The following is a 27,944-nucleotide window of genomic DNA, read 5'->3' on the forward strand; positions in this document are numbered from 1 at the left end:
AATACAAACAAAAAATTATGCCTGCTTACATATATCCATTTATCACTTACTCGTTTTCCAGTAAAAATAAAATGGTTGCAAGAGCAAGAGGAGAAACTGTGATTCAATGTTTGTCTTTGTTTCTAGTAATTCACTTTTTAGTCGCATCTGCCAACTTCTTTAAGCCGTTCAACGTTACCTATGATCACCGGGCTCTGATCATCGATGGCCACCGCCGCATGCTCATTTCCGGCGGAATACACTACCCTCGCGCTACTCCTGAGGTTCTTGAATTTCACTCGTTTCTTTTGCTTCTTGATCATTGCTTAGTAGCTTCAGTATTCTAATGTCGACTTTCGTTGTTAATGTTTGGTCGCTGATGAATGACGATGATCTTTTTAAAACAGAGTAATTGTTCTGTTTTCTTTAAATATATCATTTCAAAAGTAACATCAATGAGGACTTTGGCTTTGGGACAGCTGAGGAGTTGGGACTTTGGAATTTGGATTCTACTCACAATGTCCGGTTCTTCAGGAATATGTATAGAATTGTAGAAATTGACTGCTGGTTTAAGGGAATTTTAGGAGGAGAAAGCATTCTCATGTGTCCTACTCTTTTATTATAGGCACGTGACTGGTAGTAGACCTGGCCACGTTCCCGTTCCGGCCGGGAACTCTGGTTTAGCCAGCCACACTGCTTGGACCTTTCTTGGGTTTGAAATGTTTCCATTCAAAATGCCTTCAGTTCATAATGATTATGGATCGAAATGGTTTCAGTTCAATCCGGTTTCAATCTGGCCCATAGTTCTTTTATTTATTTAGTTTCTATTGTAAAATAATTAAAGCATTCAAATATAAACCCAATATGATTTTTATTTTTAAAAAAAAAAGAAAATAAAATTTTGAATAATGCCAGTTGTGGTTCTGGTTCAAGGAAGGGGATAGTAACTGGCCCCCTATACCCCAGTTCATGAACCAGAACCTGGCCGGTTGATATGCATTAGAATTGTAGAAATTGATTACTGGTTTTAGGAGATTTTGCTAATTTAATTTGAGATATTTAGGACTTAGAAAACAGGAGAAAGCATTTTCATACGTCCAACTCTATTATTATAGATACGCGACTGGAAGGATGAGAATTATGGTGCTTATTTTCTCTCTTCAACTCTTTTGCATCTTTCCCCCTCTTAACCTAATTCTCAATTTCCATGGTTGGTTTATATTTATTCTTGATAGTGAGATATTTGATGATTGACTATCATGAATTCTAATTATCAGACTGAGTTTGATCACTGTAGAAAAGTTAATATAACACATTTATTGAATTAATTTTGTTTTATAGCGATATGCTGATACTAATTGGCCTAATAATTTTGACTAAAAGAGTTACACTACACAGGAAATCACAAATGCGATAGTATGAAAATATTGAACCATTTTTAGAATTTCACTTATCATGAGACTTGTTATTGATATGGGTTATTGGAATTTAAGCTATTGAAGGGGAATGCAGCAGCCATTTGTAATTTGACCACACTAGATCAAGGTAAATGTTGGTTCAGCTAACCTTCACCACTTCCATGATTATGAGCTTGTTCAATATTTTACTTTGCGTGTGGTATATCTTTTGCATCCAACTTCCCTTGTTCTAGTAATGCGTCCAGTGTATGTTAGTCTATTTGTTCATGCTTGGTGGCATTTCATCCTTATTTTCATGTCTCACATCTTTCATGTAATGTCAGATGTGGCCTGATCTGATTTCAAAGAGCAAGGAAGGTGGGGTAGATGTTATTCAAACTTATGTTTTTTGGAATGGGCATGAGCCAATTAGAGGACAGGTGCAATAAAATTTTTAGCTGCAAGTTGGCAATAGTCACTTTGCAAGGCTTGTCTAATCTATCACTTATTATTACCGTACTAAAACATTAATCTTTTCTTGATTTGATTTCAGTATTTCTTTGAAGGAAGATATGATATTGTTAAGTTTGTGAAGCTAGTGGGAGCTAATGGACTCTATCTTCATCTTCGCATAGGTCCTTATGTTTGCGCTGAATGGAATTTTGGGTCTCACCTTCTTTTTCCTTTTATACTTTTATAGTTTGTTTCTGATTGTAATTCTATCTTGACAATGATGGCTCTTTATTCTACACCAAATAACATCATAATACGTGATTTAGATTTTTCTTTTCATTAATTAATTACTATTTCTGGCATTTGCTCTGAGCTCTGCCTATCATTTGGCTTTCTTTCAAAATTTCTCCTTATTTTTTGACAAACAATGTTGCAGGGGCTTCCCAGTGTGGTTGCGTGATATCCCTGGCATAGTATTTCGAACAGATAATGCTCCTTTTAAGGTATAATGGGACTATGAGTATCCACACTTACACAATTATTTTTCTGGCTGCAATATGCAAGTTTAATAGGTGATGTTATGGTTCTTAAAGTTGTTTTATTCAAATAGCATTGTCACTATGTTCTAGTGTTTGGATCCATGATTCAGATTTAGTAATCTCATTTTGGACTGCCGCTTTTTTGTTTGATCATATCTCCTTATACTAGAATCCAGAAGCGTATTTCAATATTTGCTGCAAAACTCTTGCATGGATGTCAGAATCTATGTAATTTACTCATGCTGACAACTGAATTTTTCTGACTTAATGAAAAAAAAAAAGCTATGTAAGTTTGTCGAAACTGAACCGAGAGTGTCTAAGTTGTTAAATTTAGAGTGTTATTGTAGAAGTGATCATGACTTCCTGATGATGGGTAATGCTTATAGGAGGAGATGCAGCGGTTTGTTAAAAGGATTGTGGATCTAATGCGAGAGGAAATGCTATTCTCTTGGCAGGGTGGTCCAATCATCATGTTGCAGGTTGTAAGACAACTTTGATATTTAATTTGTGCATAACTTAGATTAGCTACTTTAGATGAGGCTGAATTATTCAGCAAAGATTGATGGCTTGATTTTGGTTACAAGACACAAGGGGATAGAATTAGAATCACATTCCATTCCGTTTGTTTCTCACATTTCCTGCATCTTATGGAGTTTCTATGGAAAAAGGGGAATTGCTCAAAATTTGGACATCTCAGTTCTTCTACTTGGGTGGCATTCTCTTTCTCTTGATTTTTGATAATACAGGCTCAGGCTTCCAAACCAACATCATATGTCAGAACACTAGAATGAATTTTATTCTTCGATGCTAAATTTGATATAACTAGAAAGAAAATTTTGACAGATTGAAAATGAGTATGGAGACATCGAACACTCATTTGGGCCAGGGGGAAAGGAATATGTTAAGTGGGCTGCCAGGATGGCTTTAGGGCTCGGAGCTGGGGTTCCATGGGTAATGTGCAGGCAAACTGATGCTCCTGAAAACATTGTAAGGTCTTCATCTTTTATGTATGACATGCCTTTCAAGTTTCTTTAGCTATGGTTGTTTTGCATGTGAAATTCTGGTAAGCCTAGTATATATACAATAATGAAAAATGGTAAAATAGGTTTTGTCTTAAACATATACTAATTTATCTGGTTTAAAATTGTTAATTTCAATTACATTTCATTGAGTTTTGATTCATTAAATTGTCATTCATTTTATATTGTGGTTACCTTTTTGCAGATAGATGCATGCAATGCATATTATTGTGATGGTTTTAAGCCAAATTCCCAAAAGAAACCAATGCTTTGGACAGAGGATTGGGATGGATGGTATGGCAATATTTAATAATTTACATGTTCAATTTAGCCAGTTCTATAATTTTCTTTTTCCCCTAGTGTCCAAATTTCGAGTGCATTTTTTTAGCCCAGAAGATGTGGATATATCTTGACAATATAGATAGTTTGACGTTTGTAAAGCAATTAGAATTTATTTCTAAAAAATTGACCTGGAAACATAATCAAACTTTAGAGAGCCTGATGTAAAGCTACTGGATATTTCTTTTCCCATTCAATCTTGATGTTAACATATGTATGGTTCTAGAATTGAATGTGAAATTTATCAGTAAATGATAGGGAATCTGCCTCTGCAACTTACAATATAAATTGTTACAATTTGTGACCCAAAGAGTGTGAATATCAAACTAACAGGCTATAGGCTGAACTAGGTTGAAACTAAGCTCTCCATCACTAAAATGTCCTAAGCCTTTTTGGTTAGGTTTGCCAACACTTATATGCCCTTTAATTTTCTTGTACACTACCAATATGGGACTTATTCCCACAAGTGATATTCCAACACTCCCCCTCAAATGGCCATTGGGACATCCGATTGGCACTTAAAACTTGAAACTGAAACGCAGCGGTAACACTGAGAAATTGAACTGAAACCAAAACCGGGCCCTACCTGCTTTGCTATCATGTTAAGATTTATGACCCAAAAAGTGTGAAGGCTACAGGCTGATTTGGGCTTAAAACTGGGTTCTCCATCACCAAAATGGCTTAAGCCTCTTTGGTTAGGTTTACCAACACTTATATGCCTTTTAATTTTCTTGTAAACTACCAATATGAGACTTGTCTCTGTCGACACCATATTTTGGCCGATCCCCAGAATCAATAAACCTTGAAACCGATCCCCAGAATCAATAAACTTTGAAACAGATCCCCAATACCAAGTATCCCTTTGACTATTAAATCACTCACCGATCTCTCAAACCCATTGTCGAATCTCCGGACCAGTCAAGTATATTCCTGATCTCTGTTGACAAACGAAATGAACTGACTCTAGATCTTTTCTTACCAGTTTTATTGCCGATCTCCCTTTCAAAAGTTTAAGAATAATCAAAGGTTCCGTTCCGGTTTAAGGATGATTCCGATCTTAAATGTTCAAGCCAAATTTCTAATTTTAATCAAGTTCCGTTTAGCGTTGGGTCTCTACCGATCTTATGCTCATTGTGTTTTCCGATCTCTCACACCTGGGTTGATAATCACTTTCAGTTATTTCAAGATGCTCAAACAATCAAGTGTTTAATAATTTAGAAATTTCCCGATCACAACCATTCATCGAACAAAAGAGGCATTCCATTTCATTTCATTTCAAAAATTTGTACAAGTTATTCAGCTGGAGGATCACCCCCAGCCTGATCTACATTTTGTCCGTCTTCTCCCTCACCCTCAGCCTCCTCCTCACTATCCTCACCCTCGCCTCCGGGAGCCAGGTCGGCCATCCAAGAGAAGTCCTCCTCTGGGTAACGCTTCTGGAGCTCGGCCAAGAGATCCTTGTGAGCATTCACATAAGCACCGGCTATTCCTGTCACCATCTCTTCATCTTTTGCCTTAAGCTCCTCAGTAAGGTGAGCGACCTGAGCAGCTTCGTTGGCCCGGAGCGCCTGGACTTCTCCAAGAGCATGATCCCTTTCAGCCAGAACATGAGCCTGTTCGGCCAGCTTATCCTCATAGTACTTCATACGCCCCTCAATTTGAGATATGTAATCCTGAGCGGATGAGAGTTGGGATCGGAGGGATGCCACTTCTTGACTCTTCTTCTCGACCTCCTTACCCAGGCGGTGAGCCTTTTCCCGGACTATGTGCTGGTTCACCAGGCACTCTACATTCAGACTCATGGATCGGGTCAGGATGTCGTCAAGATTGTCCGGAGACAGTCGGTCCCGATCCTCCCGAAGGCAGATGGAAGACCCCAAGACTTTGGCAAAACCTGGGTTCTCCCGAACAGTCCGGTTCTTCTCCAGGGAAGCGATCAGCACTTGAGCGCCACGAGGAGGGGGCCTCGCAGAAGGTTGAGAAGGACCCCCTTCTGTGCTTGGAGCAACTGGAGGAAGTGGAGGCGGCTCTTCTCGCCGAGGAGGAGATCGGACAGCTTCTGCGATCGGCGGTCCCGAAGGTCGAGGCGGGCCTCTTTGTATCTCCCCAGGTTCATGGCCGGGTGTTTGAAGCAGTTCCGAACGCTTCATCTCTTTTACCTTCCGGGAAATCTCTCTTTCTTTCTTCCGCTTCTTGGAACCCTCACCACCCGCCATACCTGCACAAAGAAGAGGTCAGTGAGATCGCTAAGGTCCTGAGATCTGAGATGTAGAAAGTACCGATGCCGAGGTCAGAGAGCGGAAGCTCGCGATCTTGGCCGGTGATCAGCTGTATAGTCCAATGATGCAGCTCGGCAGTCACCGCATCTAAACAGGAGAACTTTTGAGTGGCCGCCTGATTCTTCAGTTCCATCACTATTAGGCCTTCCTCCTTGTTCAGGGTAATACGCTTCGGAATCAAGGGCCCCTGGTGCCACCAGCTACGGGGGAAGCCCTCAAAGCAGTTTGGATTTTTGCTCCTCAGAATGAAGAAGCGGTTCTTCCAATTCTTAAGGGAGGAGGCGGTCGAGAAGAGCCCACAATGAGGCTTCACGAAAGAACCGGTGCTCGTCGTCCTTTCAGTGAGTTAGCACTGCAGATTCGCGAACACCTTAGCCGTAGGACTGATTCCCTTAGCTCGGCACAGGCCTCGGAAGGCTACTAAGATCCGCCACGAGTTAGGATGAACTTGGGCAATGCACACTCGGTGATATTTTAGGACCTCTTTGAAGAAGTCGTCCAGAGGGAACCGAAGACCGGCATTTAACTGTTCCTCGTATACCATAACCATGTCATTTTCTTCAAAGAAGTGATCGGTTCGGTGATCGCCGTGACACCGGATAAGTTCGTACGAATCAGGACGAATATTGTACTCCTGGCTGAACGATTGCAGATCGGTTTCTTGCAAGATTGATGGCAGCTCGTCCATAGGAAGATTCTCCCTCCCTGAAGAAGGTACAAGCCTTGATGGTGCGGTCCGCCCCCGAGCTGGAACGGAGACCCTAGGAGGTTCTGGTCGTGCGCTTGGCCCGACCACCTCTACTTCATCAGACGACCACGAGAACTGAATGGAAGGAGGGCTTGTCGCTCTCTGACCCTCGGCGCCGCTCATTTTCAAAGGAAATAAAGAATTTAAACTAAAAGAAAGATCAAAGCCCTTACCGGAATCTGATCGGCGTCGGAAGAACTTGAGAAAACGAGAGGATTTTGGGGTTGTTCGCGAGAGACTGAAAATGGAATAAGAGAGCAACTGGCTAACCCAGCCCCTATTTATACTCGTCCGAGCATTTAATGCTCACGATGTTCCAGGCACTGCATCGGTTAGCGGGACTCGCCAGCTGTTCTGACACGTCTCACGCATATTCCCAAGATCGGTTAATTATAGAGCGGCAGATCCAGGTGTTTCGAATTACGGATCGGATAAGTGTCATTCAGGTAAAGAACCAGATCGGATAATCACATTAGAGATCGGAAAATAATCAATGCAATAATAATAAGATGATAATCGACAAAATAAAGTCTTTATTTTCAAAAGATCGGATTACATCATTTGGGCGATCTCTAGGGATCGGATTACACTAAAATTGGATTACATCATTTCTGTGATCTCTAGAGATCGGATTACATTGAAAACAAAATACATCATTTGGGCGATCTCTAGGGACCGGAATGTCACATTGTGACTGATCCAAAGGGGTGTCACCGACCAGAACCGAGGCGCTGTCGGAACACCCAATGTGGAGGAAAGCCGCTGTCGGAACACCCAATGTGGTGAGAAGCCGAATAAACTTGGAAGAGCAACCGTCAAGGGTCGGCGGAACATCAGCAATTTGCTCGGCCAAAATCGGTTCGCCGATTATGCCAGTTGAACGACTCGAGATCGGCACGATCGAGGTCCGCAATCCAGATCGGTTAATTGATTCAGTTCTCTCACCATCATCAGATAAGGTTATCGCTATTATCCGATCACCGGGATCGTAAATTTTCAGTCGAGGAACAAAGAAGTCCATCGGAAAGGGATCAACAGCCACAATCATGGCCGGAACTTCTGCCGGAGCAGCTAGAACTGGAAAGTAAGAAGGAAGAGAGGAAAATCGAATGAGGGAAGTTTTCTTTTGTCAGGGGTATATATAGGGAGAAACCAAGCATTTATTGCTAAGCAGAAAACGAAGCGGACGCTTCGGGAATCGAGGGGAAATTAATGCTTTGACCGGACCGGGCCTGAGTAAGGAAAGGATCGGAATAATAGAGATCGGAAGATGGGAGATCAGCATGAGAGATCGGAAAAGGAGTGTGTAAAGGAGATCATAAAGAGGGAAGATCGAAAGGCAAAGAGAATAAGACAAATCCCAATAACCGTCGTCAGAATCAGAGCCAAGGTAATTAAAGCATCGCAGACGAAATCTCCACCGCACGCCTGAGAATCGCCCACAATGCTGACAGGTGCCAGAGTATGTCATGACAGTCCTGTACATCCCAATCTCCACCGTTGGTCTCACTTGCAAGGACGAGTCCGGAGCCTTTGGATCAAAGAGGAAGACGACAAGACCGGCGCCTTTTATTCCCAGCCCTCGGATCGCCCAGGTCAACAAAGTTTTGGACCGTCAGATCAGAAGAAGAAAAAGACAGGTATCCTGAGGATGATCTCGGCCGTTCATTTTGATTCGCTTTAATTCTCAAGCATCCGATCATGTCCTTTGAAATCCTGACCCTCCATCTCCCCCAAGATAGATCCTGACCCTTCAGGGGAACCACCCGGTTCCTATAAATACCTGCATGAAAACTGTTTGAGGGACGGAGAAAAATAGAAAAAAAGGCAGTGACCATAGTGGAAGAACTCTGAAACTTAATTCAGTTCGTTACTCTGCTATTTTAGCTTTCATAAGAAAACTTTGGAAACCAGTTTTCTGAAGTGTTTTCTTGCAAAGGGATTCTTGAATACTGAAATTCTTCATTTTCAGTCCGTTCATTATCCTGTGACACTCTCACTTTCTGTCTTTGTTATCTTCTATTTCCATTCATATTGTCCAAGCTCAACTCCATTCAAGCTTGGTTATTTTGACCTGTTTACATTTTAACAAAGAATCCTTCATTTCGAGGTGAACCTTAGTCCTCCAACTATCAACCTCAATCTGTTACATTCTGTGATTCCATAGTTAGTTTAGTAGATTCGACTCCCTACAGGTGAGTGCTATATCGTTATTTTATCAAATGTTCTTCTTTATTCACGTATTTCATTTATTCTTTTTCTGTTTGTAATTTTCACCAAGTTTATACTATGTTTTAAACACGGAGACGGTCATTCTCGAGTTTACTTCTTTGTTAATCAGTCTATTCTTTGATTAATCTTCATTACTTCTTAGCACAGGAGTTCTGGTCCCGAATAGCGTAGAAGTAACTAAACAAAATGTAGGTAACGGCAACTTAAAAGTCCTTTTATAATGATAAAAGGTCTAAATAATAAGACAGGGAAATGGTGAAACCCAATCACTAGGAAAATTCAATAGGTCATTAGGCAAGACGTCATAAGACAAAATGAAACCAAACCTTGGATAACTAAATAGAATAGATCGGGCATTAATAGGTATTGGTAAGGTGACCACATGGGAGGTCGGTAAATTCAGTCTAGTATCCCCCGTCTAGTCACAAGGTATCAATTAGTTAAAAGAAGCCTTATCCCCAGCACCTTTGAATGCCAGAATCCTTAGCTTTAGGCTCTTATGACATGTAGCTGAAATTAAAATTCGGGAGATCGGAAAAGTCCCTTTCAGGCTCCTGGTAATTTAAAAGAGATCGGAGGAGAGTTCTTATCCGATTCTCAGCTCAAAATTTTAATAAGTACTTCAAAGAGATCGGAGGAGAGTTCTTATCCGTTTCTCGATCTAAAATTTCCATAAACATTTAAAAAGAGATCGGAGGAAGTTCTTATCCGATCTTCGAGCTAAAATTTTAATAAATACTTAAAAGAGATCGGAGGAGAGTTCTTATCCGATTCTCAATCCTAAATTTTAAATACTTCAAAAGAGATCGGAGGAGGCTTCTTATCCGATCTCCACTCAGAATTTTAATAAATATTTAAAAGAGATCGGAGGAGAGTTCTTATCCGATTCTCACACCAAATTTTAACCTGTACGCAAAATAATCCCAAAACCAAAAATGATATGCGACGTCAATTCACTGAGGTTGTCTCATTTACTTATGTATCTGGGTAATCCAAATTTAGTGAAAAATCAAATATTCCTTTGGTCAAAAGGATTAACATTTCCATTCAAGCCCTCCTAACTAATGCAAAGTTAAATCTACTTACCCTTATTAAGGGACGAGGTGGGGTGCCTAACACCTTCCCCACCCGTTTACGGACCTCGAACCTAGAATCTCTGCCTTGAAGTGGTTTCATTTCAATTTATCTTCATAAACGGTTTTCTTTAATTTCCCTCAAAATTAAAGTGGCGACTCCTCACTCTTTCCCACTTCGGTGAGGGTTCGTTCAGGCGACCGCAAAACAACTTGCGACAGTCTCACAAGTGATATTACAACACAGATGTTTGGAAAAGTATTTTTCTAGATCCCATTGTAGCTTTGCTTCAACATCTTAGAACTCAAAGAAGAGTTTTTGAAGTGGGAATAGAGATACTGTTGATTTTTGTTACAAAAAATAAGAAACTCTACAATAAATCCTAGAATTGTTTTGAAATTTTTATAAATTAATGTTAGGTCCTCTTGCCAAATCCTTTTGGCCTTATATGCTGCTTACTCTCCATTATCGTGTTGAGCAATTGAAAGTGAGGTTTATAGGAAGGTGTTAGAAAATATTAGTGATAGTGGTGATTAGTGGCTACCGGTTAGCCTAGGCTAGGCTGCATGCCTAGCCTAACTCATCTGAAAATCAAATTCTTTGCATTTGATTGTTTAATTTATTGGGTCAACTATCCTTACTTTTAATCTAATGGATCATGTTCATTCAACGTCTATATCTCCTTTGGTTTCTAAATTGTTGGCTTTTTTTTCAATATTTTATAATATGTTTCTGCCAAATTTAATAAATCATGTTCATGTTTGCATATTGATCTTCAAAGTGAGTGTTTCTGATATTGAAGTCTAGACTTTGTTATTAGTATCCTAGTCACATATCACAATCCTGCAATTATGAATTTCAAAAAGCTGTGAATGATTCAACTCACAAATACAAGAGTAAAAATATTTTATTAGTGGAATCAGGCTAGAATCTTCATTGAAATCATGTAATAAAATATAATCTCAATTCTTTTCCAAAGGTGCAAAATATAAAGGAATTTTGAACCTTTTCACAAGATTTTCAGTTTATAAGGTAAAACTCTTAACTCTGAAACTATGTTGGTGAAGACTTTATGGTATTAGATATTGTTTAGTGTTATGGAAAGTCAATCATTATATTATTTCTGTGTATATTCTGTATTCTGTATTCCTATTTAGGATTTCTTATTTAGGATTTCTTCCTAATTAGTATAACACAATTATAGGAATCAATTGTATATAAATACCCATGTACAGATTAATTGAAATATATGAGAATCATCTCTTTCTACATGGTATCAGAGCAGGTCATCTATCTAGGGTGATTATTTGCCCTCACCACCCAGCTCAGGAGAGACCTTGGCCGCCGACCGGCCGTTTCGACTCCGATCAACATTGCCAGCGTCGCCTCAATTCCCTCATTCCACCACTGTGTCTTTGTTGCACGATCCGATTACACCATTAAAGGACTTCGAGGTTTGGCTCTCGGATCCGATTTGATATTTGCTTGATTTGTGATTTTGGATTATTTTGTTGTCACAAGACTTTGGATTAGCGTTTGGGTTAGTTTTCTTTGTCTCAACAAATGGCAGACAATAAGAATGTTATTTCTTATGTGATTCTGATGATGACTAAGATCACGGAACACAAACTTAATGGTTCGTATTATCTGGAGTGGAGTAAGACTGTTAGGGTCTACTTGCGTAGCATTGATAAGGATGATCACCTTACTAAAGATCCACCTACTGATGATACACAACAAACTTGGCTAAGGGAGGATGCTCGGTTATTTTTGCAGCTTCGGAACTCGATTCACAGTGAGGTAATTAGTTTAATTAATCACTGTGAATTTGTTAAGGAATTGATGGATTACTTAGATTTTCTGTATTCTGGTAAGGGAAATATCTCCGTATTTTATGATGTTGTAAAGCATTTCTACCGTGTTCATAAAGAGAATAAGTCTCTCAAGGCTTATTTTATGGATTTTAAATTGGTATATGAGGAATTTAATGTATTGTTGCATTTTAGTAATGATGTGAAAGTTCAGCAGCCCAACGGAGCAATGGTCATTATGAGTTTTCTTGCAGCCTTCCTTCGTAGTATGAGATCGCTAAATCTCATATTCTTTCGATTACGAGATTTCCTCTTTGCATGAAACATTCACACGGGTCCTTCGTACAGAGAGTACCCAATCTTCACAGCCTGCCAGTAGTGCTCTTATTAGCCGTAATCCAAATGGACAACAGGGTAATAGAAGAGGAAGTAGAGGAGGAATTACAGGCAACAGAAGTAATCAGCGTAATGGAGAGGCTAGTTCTAATCAGGACTCAAGAGGAGTCATTTGTTATTATTGTCATGAGCCTGGCCATACAAAATATAATTGTCCGCAACTTCAGAGAAAAAATCAGCGATCACAGATGGCAAATATGGCAGCAGAGGATTCTACAGTATCTTCCTCTGAGAAAACTGTTTTGGTATCCGCAGAGGATTTTGCACAGTTTTCCCAGTATCAGGCATCTCTAAAGCCTACCAGTTCCCCTATCACTGCGATCGCTGAGTCAGGTAAATCCACTACATGCCTTGTGTCTTCCTCATCCAAATGGGTTATTGATTCTGGTGCAACAGATCACATGACAGGTAATTCTAGTCTTCTATCTACTTTTCAGTCTAATCCCACTTCCTCTACTGTTACTTTAGCTGATGGTTCTACTTCTTGTGTCATGGGTTCTGGAACTGCGAATCCGACTTCGTCAATTTCTTTGTCATCTGTTTTGTGTCTACCAAATTTCTCTTTTAATCTACTTTCTGTTAGTAAACTTACTCGTACCTTAAATTGTTCTATTTCCTTTTTTTCTGATCAGTGTTTGTTTTAGGATCTTACGACGAAGCAGATTATTGGTAGAGGACGTGAGTCAGGTGGTCTCTACATTCTGGAAAATCATGTACCGGGATCGCTTATTTGCTCCAGTACCTTAATACCTCTTGAAGCTCATTGTAGATTGGGTCATCCTTCTTTGTCTACCATGAAGAAGTTGTGTCCTCGATTTGATCTTTATCGATTACTAGAATGTGAGTCGTGTCAGTTTGCAAAACATCATCGTTTGCCTTCTGTGTCTAGAGTCAATAAATGGGCTTCATCCCCTTTTGAGTTAGTTCATTCTGATGTTTGGGGTCCTTGTTCTGTTACTTCTAAAACTGGATTTCGTTATTTTGTTACTTTTGTTGATAATTACTCTCGTGTTACCTGGTTATATTTAATGAAGAATCGTTCTGAGTTGTTTTCTATCTTTTGTGCCTTTTGTAATGAAATCAAAACTCAATTTAATATTTACAGCGCATATTAAGAAGTGACAATGCTAAAGAATATTTTTCAAAGACAATTTCAGTCTTATATGACACAAAATGGCATTCTTCATCGTCTTCTGTGTGGATACCCCATCCCAAAATGGCGTGGCCGAAAGAAAAAATCGGCATCTTCTTGAGGTAACTCGTGCTCTTCTTTTTCAGATGAAAGTTCCTAAACACTTTTGGGCGGATGCAGTTTCTACGGCATGTTTTTTGATCAATCGTATGCCTTCTTCTGTCCTTAATGGGGATATTCCTTATACTGCTTTGTTCCCTACAAAATCTTTGTTTCCCGTTGAACCCCGTATTTTTGGTTGTACTTGTTTTGTACGTGATGTTCGTCCGCAGGTTTCTAAATTGGATCCAAAGTCTCTCAAATGTGTCTTCCTTGGGTACTCCCGGATCCAAAAAGAGTACCGTTGTTTCTCTCCTACTCTCAATCGTTATCTTGTTTCTGCAGATGTCACATTTTTTGAGTCTACTCCATTTTTTTCTCAATCATCTGTGTATGAGAGTCAGGGGGAGGAAGATGATATCTTAATATATATTGTCCAACCAATGTCTAGTCCTCTCTCACAGCCTATTTCTTCCGTCTCTAGACCTACTCGGCCTCCCGTTGTTCTTGTTTATTCCTGGAGATTGGAGTGTCCTGACTCAGATCCTCCACCAGCTACTTCGTTGGGAGATCCTGCACTCATCGATCATGATTCTGATCTAGACTTACCCATTGCTCTTCGTAAAGGTAAACGTTCATGTACTTACCCTATCTCTTCTTTTGTTTCTTATAATCAATTGTCTTCTTGTTCTCGGTGTTTTGTTACTTCTTTAGACTCTATTCCCATCCCTATCTGTTGGTGAGGCCTTTGTCTCATCTGGCTGGTGTCTTTGCTATGAAAGAGGAAATGGAGGCTTTAGATGCTAATGGTACATGGGAACTGTTGCCTTGCCCACTGGTAAAAAGCTATTGGTTGCAAATGGGTATTTACTGATGAAGGTAAATCCCTGATGGTTACGTGGCTAGATTAAAAGCACGCCTTGTAGCAAAGGATATGCTCGGACATATGGGGTTGATTACTCGACACTTTTTCTCCTGTAGCTAAACTTACTTACATTCGCTTGTTTATCTCTTTAGCGACTACATATGATTAGCCCCTGCACCAATTGGATATCAAGAATGCCTTCCTTCATGGTGATCTTCAGGAGGAGGTGTATATGGAGCAACCACCTGGGTTTGTTGCTCAGGGGGAGTTGGGTAAAGTTTGTAGGCTTCGGAAGTCTCTTTATGGCTTGAAACAAAGTCCTAGGGCCTGGTTTGGGAGATTCGGTGAAGCGATGCAGAATTTGGTATGCAAAAGAGTAAGTGTGATCACTCAGTATTTTATAAGCAATCTAAGGCTGGTCTAATTCTCCTGGTAGTCTATGTGGATGACATTATCATCACTGGGAGTGACTCTGCAGGTATTTCATCTCTTAAAACCTTCCTCCAAACCAGTTTCGGACCAAAGACTTGGGATTATTAAAGTATTTTTGGGTATTGAAGTTATAGAAGTAAGAAGGGTATTTTCTTGTCTCAAAGAAAATATGTCCTTGATCTATTAGTGACAGAGGAAAATTAGGTGCTAAGCCTTGTAGTGCACCAATGACTCCAAATTTACAACAGTTAGCAGGGGATAGTGAGTTGTTTGAAGATCCAGAGAGATGCAGGAGATGGGTAGGCAAATAGAACTACCTTCTTGTCACTCGTCCGACATTGCTTATGCCGTTAGTGTGGTAAGTCGGTTTATGTCTTCCCCAACCGTTGCTCATTGGGAAGCCTTGGGACAAATCTTGTGCTATCTGAAGGAGCTCGGGAAGAGGTTTGTTATATGGTAATCATGGGCATTTGAATGTTGAATGTTTTTCGATGCCGATTTGGATCTAAGGTTGATAGGAGGTCAATTCTTTGGATATTGCGTTTTGTTGGAGGAAATTTGGTGTCTTGGAAAAGCAAGAAGCAGAGTGTAGTTTCTCGATCTAGTGCTGAATCCGAATACAGAGCCATGGCACAATCAGTATGTGAGGTAATGTGGATATTTCAATTACTAGATGAGACAGGTTTTAAGACCCCCCTGCCTGCGAAATTGTGGTGTGATAATCAAGCTGCTCTCCATATTGCTTCTAATCCGGTATTTCATGAGCGGACCAAACATATTGAGATTGATTGTCACTTTGTTCGTGAAAAGATTCAACAACAGATCATCTCAACAGGACATATCAAAACTGGAGAGCAGTTAGGAGATATTTTCACAAAAGCTCTGAATGGAGCTAGGATTGACTACATTTGTAACAAGTTGGGCATGATTAACATCTATGCTCCAACTTGAGGGGGAGTGTTATGGAAAGTCAATCATTATATTATTTCTGTGTATATTCTGTATTATGTATTCCTATTTAGGATTTCTTATTTAGGATTTCTTCCTAATTAGTATAACACAATTATAGGAATCAATTGTATATAAATACCCATGTACAGATTAATTGAAATATATGAGAATCATCTCTTTCTACATTTAGCAAGTATTATGATAATTGCAATAGCAACAATAACACTCCTTTGGGTGCCAGACGATAAATCTTTTCCTGCTGGGATCTCTTTCTTTGTGTCTTTTGCTTGACTTGTCAATCGTTTATCACACTGTTTTTCTGTACTGTAGTGTATTCTTTTCTTCTCTCTTTTTTTTTTTTTTTTTTTTTTTTTGGGAAGAGGGATTGTTGGGAAAGATGTAAAAAAGCACAGTTCACTATGATATGAAATACAGGCATGCAATTTAATACTTTTTGTCAAACAATGTGAAGGTCACACATATAGAAGGATACTCTTTCATAGAATGAAGGAAGAGCTTTTTTTATTTCATATCTAGTCTCTCACTTTTGGGGTAGGGGACAATCTAATCTCACAAAGCAACTCTCTCTCACTGTGGGTTGTGGCCATTTGTGCTGTTTGTTTTGACTAATTTCTAAACTTGTGCTCTTTCCTGTTTCAAATATGTTGCTGCAAGTTTAACAAAAGGATTCTTATTTTAAGTTGGTTTTTGAAGGTTTGCAACTTGGGGTGGAAGTTTGCCTCATAGGCCGGTTGAAGACCTTGCCTTTGCAGTTGCACGCTTTTTTGAACGTGGAGGGAGCTTCCAAAATTATTATATGGTACAGTTGATTGCTGAAATGACTGCCTCTTTTGATTGATCAAAATATACATGATAAAGTACTATCCTGTCCAAAATGTTATGAGATTCTACCGTCTTGTGTGATTTTGTTGGTGATGTGAGATACACGGTTCAAAATTCCTGTTGGTTTCAATGGTTAGTAGTGAAATACTTTAAAAAGGGCCCAGTGAAATCTCTTTATGAGAAAATTTTTGGCCTATAGGTCTTTAGTTGTTGGAGTTACATTTTCAGTATTCCCATTCATTTCATTATGGGGTAAAGTAAATTTCCTGATGTCATTTCTTTTTACAAGTAGCGGAGCGGACAAAAATTATTAATTACATAATTTGGTCATGGAAGCTGAAATGAACTATTTGATAAGGAGTGGCCATGTACGAACATAACGTCACAGCAAAGACATCTGTAAAGCCTCTTCATTGAGATTCACTTATTAATGATCTTAAAAGTATAAAGCAAAACTATGTAAGTAGCAAGTAGTGTCATAACTTCTTCTATAATAAATATATTTATGTTGTGTACAAACATATTATTTAGGTTATGTCATATTCAGTCGATAATAGTATTTTGAGAAGCATGCTGCCTGATTGCAGTATTTTGGTGGAACAAACTTTGGTCGGACTGCTGGAGGCCCATTCTACATAACCAGTTATGATTATGATGCTCCAATTGATGAATATGGTAGGTGAAAGTGTCCTTAGTTCTTAGAATGAGAAATTTTCCCTGATTTGGAAACAAATAGAGTCTGAAGCATAAGTTACTTGCCTATGCATGTTTTGTCAAATATAAACATAACACTGAAGCTCATATTAAAGAATTCTTCTTCTTCTCTCTCTCCTTCTAGGTCTGCTAAGTGAGCCCAAGTGGGGGCATTTGAAAGATCTGCATGCTACTATAAAGCTTTGTGAACCAGCTCTAGTTGCTGCAGATTCACCTCAGTACATAAAATTGGGATCCAAGCAAGAGGTTTGTGCTGTATTTTCTTAGCCTTTCCAATATGAGCTTTTTCTAGATTGATGTTTTCCTGCACTTTATATGTTAAATGGGATGTTAATTACTTTGCTAATGGGGCTACTTCAGTTTGCAACCAGTGATCTCCTTAATGTCATTTGGTTTTGATGCCATTGTTTCCCATATGAACTGACTTAAAAATGAAAAAAGCTTTTTGACTGGAAACAAACATTTGACAGATCTAGTACTTTTCAACAGCCTTTATATGAAAGCGTTATTCTTCTTAAATATAATTCCATCTACTATTGTTATCAAACAGTAAACCTTACAGAAACGGTTCTCTTCCGATTTAAGGAAAACAGCATTTCTCATCATTTATAATCAAAGAGGTTTTGATGTTTCTTTTTTCTGTCCTTTCTTGTTACTATAGTTTTTGGTTGGCAAGATAAGTTTCTTAAAAGGGTTTAGCTAAATGTAGCAAAATCTAATTTATTCTGTAAATTACATTGAGCTTGCTTGCATTAAGATAATAAGACAATTTCAAGATTCTACTTTGTGTTGATGTTTTCTGGAGAAAATTATTTACATTGTTGGCTTTAACCTTGTTCCATTGCTCATCCATATCACTAAAGTCAGAGAGTATTATTGCAAGGATTATCACCCTCTACTAAGTGTACTTCAAATGTGAGAATGCTTTTTGTAAGTGAGAGTTTAAGTTAACAAAGGTCTTACACCATTTCAAACATTTATCCTCGATAGCATCTGTCCTAATATATGTAAGTGAATTTAAATTCTTAAAAAAGTAAGGATACATCAATTTTAACCTAAATTTCAGAAGGCCTATTTGATTTACCTGAAAAACTTATGCAGGTGCTTGAATCTCTCTTCGTGGAAATAAATCATTTTATTGTGTTTATGCTAGCAGTTGATATTCAAATATGTTTAGGATAGCAATTGACATAACCATAGTCATGTTAAAAGTAGGAAATGAGTTATTTATTGGCATTTGATGTATGTGGACATAAAGAAACTCTAAAAAATACTTCTTAGAGGAAAGAACTAATTGCTTTTATTCTACAGAACATGGCATTAGTTTATCAGACATCTTACAGCACTTTATGAGCTTCCACCAACTAAAGAAGCTTGACGTTTTAGAATGAACATTACTGCTAAGCAAACATTACGAAAATCTTTTATTACTCTGGTTGGAGGTACCTTTGTTATATTTTTCAAATTTGCAGGTGATTTGTAGTCAAATGTGCTGTCTCCTTTATTCTTCTTATGTCTTTTTTTATTTTTTCCCATTCTAAGCCCTGCTTTTCATATTACTACTGCCAGGCACATGTGTACCGTATAGATTCTCACACTGACGGCCTGAACTCAACTTGGCATGAAAGTCAAAGTGGGTGCTCGGCATTTCTTGCAAATATTGATGAATGCAAAGCAGCTACTCTGAGATTCCTTGGTCAATCATATACTTTACCACCATGGTCAGTGAGTATATTACCAGACTGCAGGAATGCTGTGTTCAACACTGCCAAGGTATGGTTCCAAAATTTAGGACACTATATGCATTTTGGAAAATATGGAACTTGTCTTTATGTGACACATACTTGTCTGGAAACTAGGCAGATATCCTTTCCGTTATTTTCTTCTAATAAGCAAAAAATTGAAATATTAATATGTGGCCTGCTACAAAGTTGCACCTTGTCAAACATTTTAATATGAGGTAGCAATATATTCATGTAAACATGATCAGCTGCAACTTCCTTTGTTACTTAAGTGGCTCTTGAAAAATTATCAATCTCTCTCTCACATACACACACACACACACACACACACTCATTTGTGGATTATAACTGCTCGGTTTCCAGCCAATGGTGAGATTTAATTGTTTTTGTTTTCTTCTGGAATTTAGTTTGGATGCCTTATTTTTTTTATTCTTCTTTCCCTTTTTTTTTCCTGAAAGCAGGTTACAGCACAAACTTCTATCAAATCTGTAGAGCTTGCTTTGTCTTATCTTTCAAATGTTTCTTCACTTCAGCAATTCATGGCTCAGAATGAAGGTTCTAATATGCAAACATCCTGGGTGACAATAAAAGAGCCAATTAGTGTTTGGAGTGAGAACAATTTTACAGTTGAAGGCATATTGGAGCATTTGAATGTAACAAAGGATCAATCTGACTATCTTTGGTATTTCACCAGGTATATGGTTTTCTAGTCTTGGATACGGCTACAAAATAGGATAAATTTCAACAATTGTCCCTGAACTTATATAATTATAACACTATAATCTTTTAACTTTAAAATGTAACATAAAATCCCCTAAGCTTTTAAATTTTGCACAATAAAATCCCTCTGACTTTCAATTACTGATTTTTCAGTTAGAAACTGATGTGAATAGCTCCTGCATGGCACTTAGTCAACATTTCTCTCTCCTTTCTTATGCGAAGTGTAAAATTATTCTCTTTATGTATGAAAAATTATTCTGTCTATAGAGAGAAGAAGGATTCAATTTATACATGGCTTGAGAGAGAAAAGAGAAATACTGACTAAGCTCTATGTTGGAACTGTCTAGATCAGCGTCTAACTGAAAAACTGATAATTGGATGTTAGAGAGATTTTACTGTGCAAAATTTGAAAGTTGATGGGGTTTTATGTTACATTTTTAAGTTGAGGGACTGTAATGTTATAACAAGATAAGTTCAGGGACAGTTGTCAAAATTTATCCCTACAAAATACAAAGCATTCAACTCTAAGAAAAGTGAAAGAAAATATTAGATGGCATAAATTACATGGCTATCTTGGTATGAATTATCTACTTTCATCCAGTCATGTTTCTTTTTTCACTTGACAAAAATTGCATAAAATCCTCTGAGATGTGGCCAAAGTGTTTATGCCACCTTATGGTTTGTGATTTATCATATGGCCTCTATGGTATCTGAAATTTTTCTTTACAGTAAATATTTCTCAAATTTTTTTTAAGAAAATCTAATAAAGTGTTATAAACCCACTATTTTTTCCGACTCTTGTGAACTTACACCTTGGCTATGATTATCTTCAACGTCAAAGATGCTTAGGGTTTAATTTTGTTTATAAACTTTATGTGTTGAATCAAATCACTTTGGCTCTTAATTGTTAAAATTAAATAATTACTTTGTTCACTCTTTGTTTCTACATACATTATTGCATTTTAAAATGATAACATTGCATATATGTTTCTGTCGCAGAATATATGTTTCTGATGAGGACATTGCGTTTTGGGAGGAAAACAAAGTTAGACCTGCAGTTACAATAGATAGCATACGTGATGTGTTCCGTGTATTTATTAACGGTCAGCTTGCAGGTAATATCTCAAATTATTCTTCTTCTTCGGGGCGATGGCAAAATTTGAATACTCAACAATTAAATTGCCTTCCAATGTATAAATATGATTCAATGTATTTTTGTAAATCCTGGATGTTCTAATTTTATAGTCCACTGGATGTCTGCTTTTTGGGAAAGTATTCTTAAAACTTAGGAATGCATTTAGATACACGAAGAGTCCAACAACCTAGCACAACCATATTCCCAGATTGATCCATTTAGTTAATTCAATTATGATAAGGACATTGAAAAATGAAATAAAGACTGCAAATGTTAGTAAAATCAGTTGGCACTCTTCCAAGATATAGGGGATTCAATCTTTCAGGCTAGGAATGGAAGACATTTAAGGGATAAGGAGAGCTACATCCTATTGTGTAATGTAGCAATTGGATTAAAAAAAAAAAAAGATAAAAAGTATCGCATGAAAGTATGTCAATTGATTTTGGTGGAAGTTATGTTGCAGCTTTTTTAAAGGCAATTGATATCATTAACCAAGATAGTGAAAAATTTGCATGGAGATTGTAGTTGCGCATTTTAGACAATCAAATGAAAAGGGGAAAACATTTGGTAAAATAGGTGCTATCTTTGGAAGAATATGTTAATTATCAATCATATTTTAGAGTGCATGGTACACATGAAGCTAAAAGGAAGGGAATGCTTTGTGTTGAAGGCCAAATGCAGTATAGTCTTGAGTCAGGCGGCAAAAATGAAAAATGCTAGTGGCTTTGAGGATGTAGCCAAACAGATATTACATGTAATATTTTCTTGTCTTGTCTTCTCCGTGTTTATATTTGTCTATCCACATGCCCTGTGTGGTTGAATTTGTAACAGAATCATGGTGAGTAGGTGAACCACTTGCTTCTCCACTATGAGTGGATTAGAATTCTTTGGTTTTTGGTTTAGGGCGACCTAGGATTCACAGGTCTTATAAAGAAAATTTTTAAATATAGTTTTATGCTTGAAGAGGCTCCTTTGTGGAGCTGGGAAGAAGTTTGATGCCATTCATTTGACAATTCTGTGTTTGTGGATAATTTTTAGAGAGGAGGTGAGTTAAACTAAAGAGAAGAGGCTGTACAACTAAATTTTTTATTTACAAGATTCTTGATTTTGAAAATATTGCTTTTCAAACTTTTGTGGACACTATTTTTTTGTGATTGATTTGAAATCATATGCCCCTAGTGTAAACGGGTGGCACTCCATTTGTTGCCTCTCTTTATAGTAAAGTGTTTATATAAAAGAGAAATAAACTCCTTTGCTTCTGTTTATACTTTATGTTCTTGACACAGATTAGAATGTAGTTATATTGTGAGAATCAAATAAATTCCTGCTTATTCAGTATTTATGAATGTTATGCTTACCATTTTTCTCCCTTAAAGAGAGAAAATTTTTGCCTTCTAAATCCTAGGTACTTCTCCTTTATTTATTTCGAAAAAAGATGCTACCCTTTATTACTTTTTCAATGCTCATTTTCTTTTGGAAGTCAAGGCAGTGTGATTGGTCGGTGGGATAAGGTGATGCAGCCAGTTCAGTTTCAGAAGGGATACAATGACTTGGTGTTGTTGTCTCAAACAGTGGGTTTGCAGGTAAAAAGTTTAATATTCTTGCCAAATTTTGATTATCGTTTTCTGTTAATAGTCAAATAATGTAATACTTGTCGTGGAGATGCTTCCTAGCTGATGGTCAATTTGCACCATTAGCATGTGCAATAGTCTTGGATTGGTGAAGTTAGCAGATCATGAGTCCGTATGTCAATGATCAGAAAAACCTCCTCGTAGCACATTTCCCAATCTTAAGGATTCTTTGTCAGGTCTTTCCAATGCCAGGGAAAAGATCAACAATAAACCACCTCCTTTTACATATGATTTGTGATTGTGGAGTTGATGCAAGGAACGGTCTTAGGCAATTCTACCCTACCTCTCTTTTCCCTGGATTGCAAAGCCTATTTGACAAAGCTGTGGATCAGACTGCTGCTTTACTGCTTGACAAGAGCTACTTACTACTACATTTTTTTTAGAATACCTCTCTCATAAAAGTCTGCCTTTGATGATATGGCCTAGTTCAGTGGCAAAAAAAATTAGGAAACAGAGGATGCTGTCTGTCAAGGAAGTGATGAGCCTCTAATAAAAGCAAAAGAATACACGTTTGTTTATCTCTGCATTTGTCTCCCCCTGCCACTCTTTCTCATTGCAGCTGGCTTCTTGATACAGGAAACAAAGCTAACTTAATTAGAATGATGTTGTGTTACTATATCTGTTAGCAAGTGTTGGGCTTCTACAACTCGAATGATTTTTATGCTTCCCCATTACCCTGACCAACACTAAAATTGGGGAACTCTGCTATTCTAGTTCCACTTTGCTCTTTCAACCCCTTTTCTTTCTTCACTATATCTGCCATGTCCATATGTCAATTTTCAATTTTTAAATCAATATGCAACTTTCCTTTAATCCTTTGTTTCGGTTGGTTGGAAAAAGCATAACAAGAGGTTAAGAAGGTATTTCTGTTCACATCTGGCAGTTCAAGAGTTTCTTATCCATGAATATGAACCCATTAATTGTTATTCTGCATGATTTGACTAGATTCTCATCATTGATTTACGTTAAAATATATCCTAAACAATGATTTAGATCTTGTTGGTTCTAATCGACTGTTGGTAGTCCAGTTACATTATATTTTGTAGCCACCCACTTAATTTGTTTTCTTGCTATTTTTCTAATTTTGTGCATTATCTTGTCTCTGAATGGAATGGTAATTACTGATTCCATATTCTACTCAACTATTCAGAATTATGGTGCCTTCTTAGAAAGAGAAGGAGCAGGTTTTAAAGGCCAAACTAAGCTTACCGGATTTAAGGATGGGGATATAGACCTCTCGAACTTGTTATGGACCTACCAGGTATGTCCTGAAGAATTTACGCTACTTCCCTCTTCTCTTTCCAGAAGAATTACTGAATGCACCTGGGGCGTGGACAGTGGATTCCAAATAAATACGAGAGAGTGTGCACTATTATCTAGTGCATTCGGTGTATTAAATAATCTCACCTCTCTCTCCTTCAGATTAGGTGGATGGTCACTTGTTGAATTTGCATGGAGTAATCCATAGCCATTAACTGCAACACTGTCCATGTATTAGTGTATTTGATTCTTGAAGGAAATCATGCAAGACCAAATTATGAATTCTCTAGTGTCAGTGCATGTTTAACATGCCTGCTGCCATATTTCCTATAAAACAAAATCTACATCAGAAAACAGCTAAATCTGGAAAACAAGCCACAGGCTCATGTTTATGGTTTGAACTGAAAAAAGAAACCAATCTATATCTTAGTGTTCATCCTGATTTCCATCTGATGACTGGTATATTGGATTAGGATACATTAATGTGGGAAGCTGTTATACTTCAGATTTTTATATTTTCTATTGTTATTTTTAAAGTTTGAACTCAATGGGAAATTCCCAGGAAGGGGGGGCGGCTTAAATACACAATAGTGCAGAAATGAAAGGGAAGTGGACAGAGAGAGAGAAAACTGATGCATAAAATCTAATGTATCAAAACTTTATGTGATAAATCTGCTGTGTTAAATTAAAACTCTAATTCTTATGTCTGTAATTGGATTTGTAACAAAAATTATGAGCAATTGTCATCTGTATTTTTAGTTAATCATTTAGTTATGCAGATCTTTTTTCTCTTCTCCTTTTTATTGCCATGATTGGTCAGATCTTACGCGTGAAATGAAGCACTTTTCCCTCCTCCCTCCTACAGTTATAAAATTGTGTGGAAAATAACAGAGATGTTTTAATTTTGTTTTTAGGTGGGACTTCAGGGTGAGTATCTTAAAATATACGGCCAGGGAAATAATGAAATGGTAGAATGGACTGATTTGACGCATGATGACATTCCATCAACATTTACATGGTACAAGGTAAATCTCATTTTTCTTGGAGTTAAAACTTTGATAGCCCACTCTGTAGAGTATTGGTTTTTTTTTTTAAAAAAAGTTTGCTTATAGAGTATTACACATGCAATCACAAGTTTTACTTTTCTATTATCAGAATTCTCATAGTATCTTCATTGGTTAACTTGGTCTATAACAAATAGTTTATAATTTACATCTCTCTCAGTTTTTCTGGCCTATTCTTCTTATTTAAAATAAAAGAAACATGAAAAGGCTTACCTAGCCACTCTGCTAGGTTTTTTGGCCTCTTGGATCCTGGAGTTTATGTGTCTGTTTATTTATTTTTGGAGTTGTGATGTCAAAAGCCCTGTTTCTTTAATTCCAAGACAAATCATGTTTTCCCGATTGATGCAGACTTACTTTGATGCACCGGCTGGGGCTGACCCAGTTGCTCTTGATTTGGGAAGCATGGGAAAGGGTCAGGCATGGGTCAATGGCCACCATATAGGAAGATACTGGACACTGGTTGCTCCTGAAGATGGATGCCAAAGAAATTGTGATTATCGGGGAGCCTACAGTTCTGGAAAATGTACGACAAATTGTGGGAAGCCTACACAAACCTGGTATACTTCCATTCACATATTCGCACGTGCATGCTGTGTGATGGCTTAGTGTTGCTTCCTTTACATGAATTATTAGACCACTCTTTGATCTATGATGCAATGATCACTAAAAAAGGAGGTTTAATGCCAGTAGCTGCTGTTGATCAATGTCCAGGTACCACATCCCACGGTCATGGTTGCAGGAATCACATAATTTGCTTGTCATCTTTGAGGAGACAGGAGGAAATCCACTTGATATTTCAGTAAAGTTGCGTTCAGCCCATGTGATATGTGCTCATGTGTCAGAAAACCACTATCCACCTCTTCAGAAGTGGGTCCGTTCAGATTTTATTGATGGAAAAATTTCAGTGAAAGATATGACACCGGAAATGCAGTTACAGTGTCAAGATGGACATATAATTTCCTCCATAGAGTTTGCTAGCTATGGAACTCCTCAAGGGAGCTGTCAAAAGTTTTCTAGAGGCAATTGCCATGCGCTCAATTCATTGTCTGTTGTGGCTAAGGTGAGTATTGTAACAAAACCTTTTCCACCTTCACTACCAAACTACCCCTGCATCGGGTGCTGAAAACTAGTTTTGATGATGATTTTATCTGAAGCAGATGGACATATTGCGGCTCTTGAAACATTAATTCCTAGCATGAATGGGAATTTCCATGCATGATTGTGAATGTTGTTTGACATGCTTCTTCAAATTCTTGAAAACTATACGCCAGGGCCTTTAAACAGTTGCAGAAAAACTACATGGTGGCACCTTGAATAACAGGGAAAATCTTACACTTGCCCATACTTTTTTTTGAAAATGTCTGACATTCAAGCATCTACGCAACCTTAGGCTGCTGACCATAGTAATTTTCTGTAGAGCATTTTGATGTTTCTTGCTGTGAAGTATATACATACTGCGGATCTTTGAGGGTTTAGGTTTGGGGCTTAACCATGAAAAAAGAGTCCTCAACATCTCACCACTCAGGTTGCTGCCTAAAAAAGAGCTAAAAGAGGGGAGGAAGCATTAAGCTGCATTAATGTTAATAGGGAAACATGTATTGCAATCTCTGGTTGCCTCAACTCAGTTAGGCTTGCTAATGTTGCACTGTGCGTGTAGCAAATAGTGACACTCCCACAAATGAAGCATTTCATGCTGATGGTTGCATTGAGTGATAGGCAAGTGTAACTACGCTTGCTTGCCACTTTTTCCCCATCTGAACAAATTGTTTTGACATGGTAGGTTTTTCCAAGCAGATTCTGGTTTACATTGTTATTCTATTTTGCAGGCTTGTCAAGGAACAAACAAATGCAATGTCGCAATTTCAAATGCTGTATTTGGAGGTGACCCTTGCCGTGGCATTGTTAAAACGTTGGCTGTTGAGGCAAGGTGCGTCTCATCAACAAAAGTTGGTTTCTCTCAGTATTGACATCACAAGCAACCAGTGCAGTTGATTATGCTAAAGCATACTACATGGCAGAATCGCATTTGATGATGGCATCAGCTCCTGTCCATATTTTCAAGTCAATTGATGAGACGTGTTTTCATCCTGCTACAATATAGTATTCTCCAAGTTTGGAGGCTTGTATGGGTGTTGGAAATAAAACTCGTATCTGTAATATATTCCAGAAAATTAACAAGCCAGCCATTGATTGATATATGATTCACGCCACATCACAAAACCATGACCTTCAACGTGATTTATTTTGAGTTGATTCTATTCTTCCAGTTTTCTTTCCGAGCATAACTAAGTGTTGTGTAGGCAACTAGGCATCCAGGGAGAGATTACATCTAATTATTTGAGAACGGCAAGCCTGAAAATTTCTAACAATAGAATTTCAGGCAGAATTCTTCCTGGCCTTTGAAAAGCAACTTGATTGTGTGCTTGACCATTCCTAAAATCCAGCCACCAAGAGAACTGGGAGCTTTGATTTGATCTCATCGTTCAGGCTTGAATCGAATGTTATATGTTCAATACTTTTTTTTTTTTTTTTTGGAATTTGAGTATTAATACTAAGCTTAATGAGGAGTCGTATACAAAGTTGAACCCCGAAACGATTGGCCGTTCGGGAAAAACGGAGGTCGTTCTAGTAAATAAGTGTAGGTTTAGATATAGGAAGGGAACGGAAAGGTTTCCCTCGATGACAGAAGATATTAGCCTCCTTTTTTAAGGAAAAAGAAGAGAAAAGTCTGGTTTTCAACTGAGAGATTGCTTGTTATAAGAGGTTCACTCTCAGATTGGTGAATGTTCTTCAGGAAGATTGCCGCCTCCCACCTGATTTTGGATACTTAGGCACTTTATAATCCCTGAACCTTTATGCTTCTCCTCCAACTGTTTCATTCTTGATTGTGAAATGGGAAAACTTGGAATATCATCTTTGACCATGCTACAGACGTCAAGGGTCATCTTTTATCTGATACCATATTTTATTGTCAGATTGCAGCAAATCAGGCAAGTTCATGAGATCAGGAGCAGGAGAGTGGGAAAACATCATCATATCTCCAAAATTGGGCAATTATAATGTGAATATATATCACCAAAAGTTGAAAAG

At 38.0% G+C, this 27,944-nt stretch overlaps 1 protein-coding gene across 6 annotated transcripts; it reads left to right on the forward strand.

Annotated features, from left to right (window-relative positions):
- Positions 1–27,112, forward strand: LOC110636178 (beta-galactosidase 9). 6 transcript variants are annotated; one of them, XM_058136624.1, is made up of 20 exons: positions 312–1,122; positions 1,473–1,524; positions 1,721–1,816; positions 1,930–2,042; positions 2,266–2,332; positions 2,755–2,847; positions 3,212–3,355; positions 3,593–3,681; positions 16,460–16,565; positions 17,176–17,263; positions 17,427–17,548; positions 18,872–19,075; positions 19,506–19,738; positions 20,764–20,879; positions 22,385–22,482; positions 23,681–23,791; positions 24,705–24,815; positions 25,203–25,411; positions 25,566–25,914; positions 26,681–27,112. In XM_058136624.1, exons 3-20 carry the CDS (start codon positions 1,721–1,723, stop codon positions 26,819–26,821), a joined length of 2,490 nt encoding a protein of 829 aa, XP_057992607.1. In that variant the 5' UTR covers positions 312–1,122; positions 1,473–1,524; the 3' UTR covers positions 26,822–27,112. The 6 variants fall into 6 exon arrangements, with proteins under 6 accessions (XP_021641439.2, XP_057992608.1, XP_057992607.1 ...); XM_021785747.2 differs by lacking the exons at positions 312–1,122; positions 1,473–1,524 and adding an exon at positions 1–263; XM_021785745.2 differs by lacking the exon at positions 1,473–1,524.
- Positions 27,113–27,944: the final 832 nt, after the last annotated feature.

The sequence above is a fragment of the Hevea brasiliensis genome, chromosome 15 (genome assembly GCF_030052815.1).
Source record: "Hevea brasiliensis isolate MT/VB/25A 57/8 chromosome 15, ASM3005281v1, whole genome shotgun sequence".
Taxonomy (NCBI): domain Eukaryota; kingdom Viridiplantae; phylum Streptophyta; class Magnoliopsida; order Malpighiales; family Euphorbiaceae; genus Hevea; species Hevea brasiliensis.

What these genes read in the sequence shown, in the direction of transcription:
- LOC110636178 (XM_021785747.2), top strand. Translation starts at nt 18, where the DNA reads ATGCCTGCTTACATATATCCATTTATCACTTACTCGTTTTCCAGTAAA. An exon ending in GTCCAATCATCATGTTGCAG is followed by an intron (nt 2,848 to 3,211) that starts GTTGTAAGACAA and finishes AAATTTTGACAG; the next exon opens with ATTGAAAATGAGTATGGAGA. An exon ending in TATCTTTGGTATTTCACCAG is followed by an intron (nt 19,739 to 20,763) that starts GTATATGGTTTT and finishes TTTCTGTCGCAG; the next exon opens with AATATATGTTTCTGATGAGG.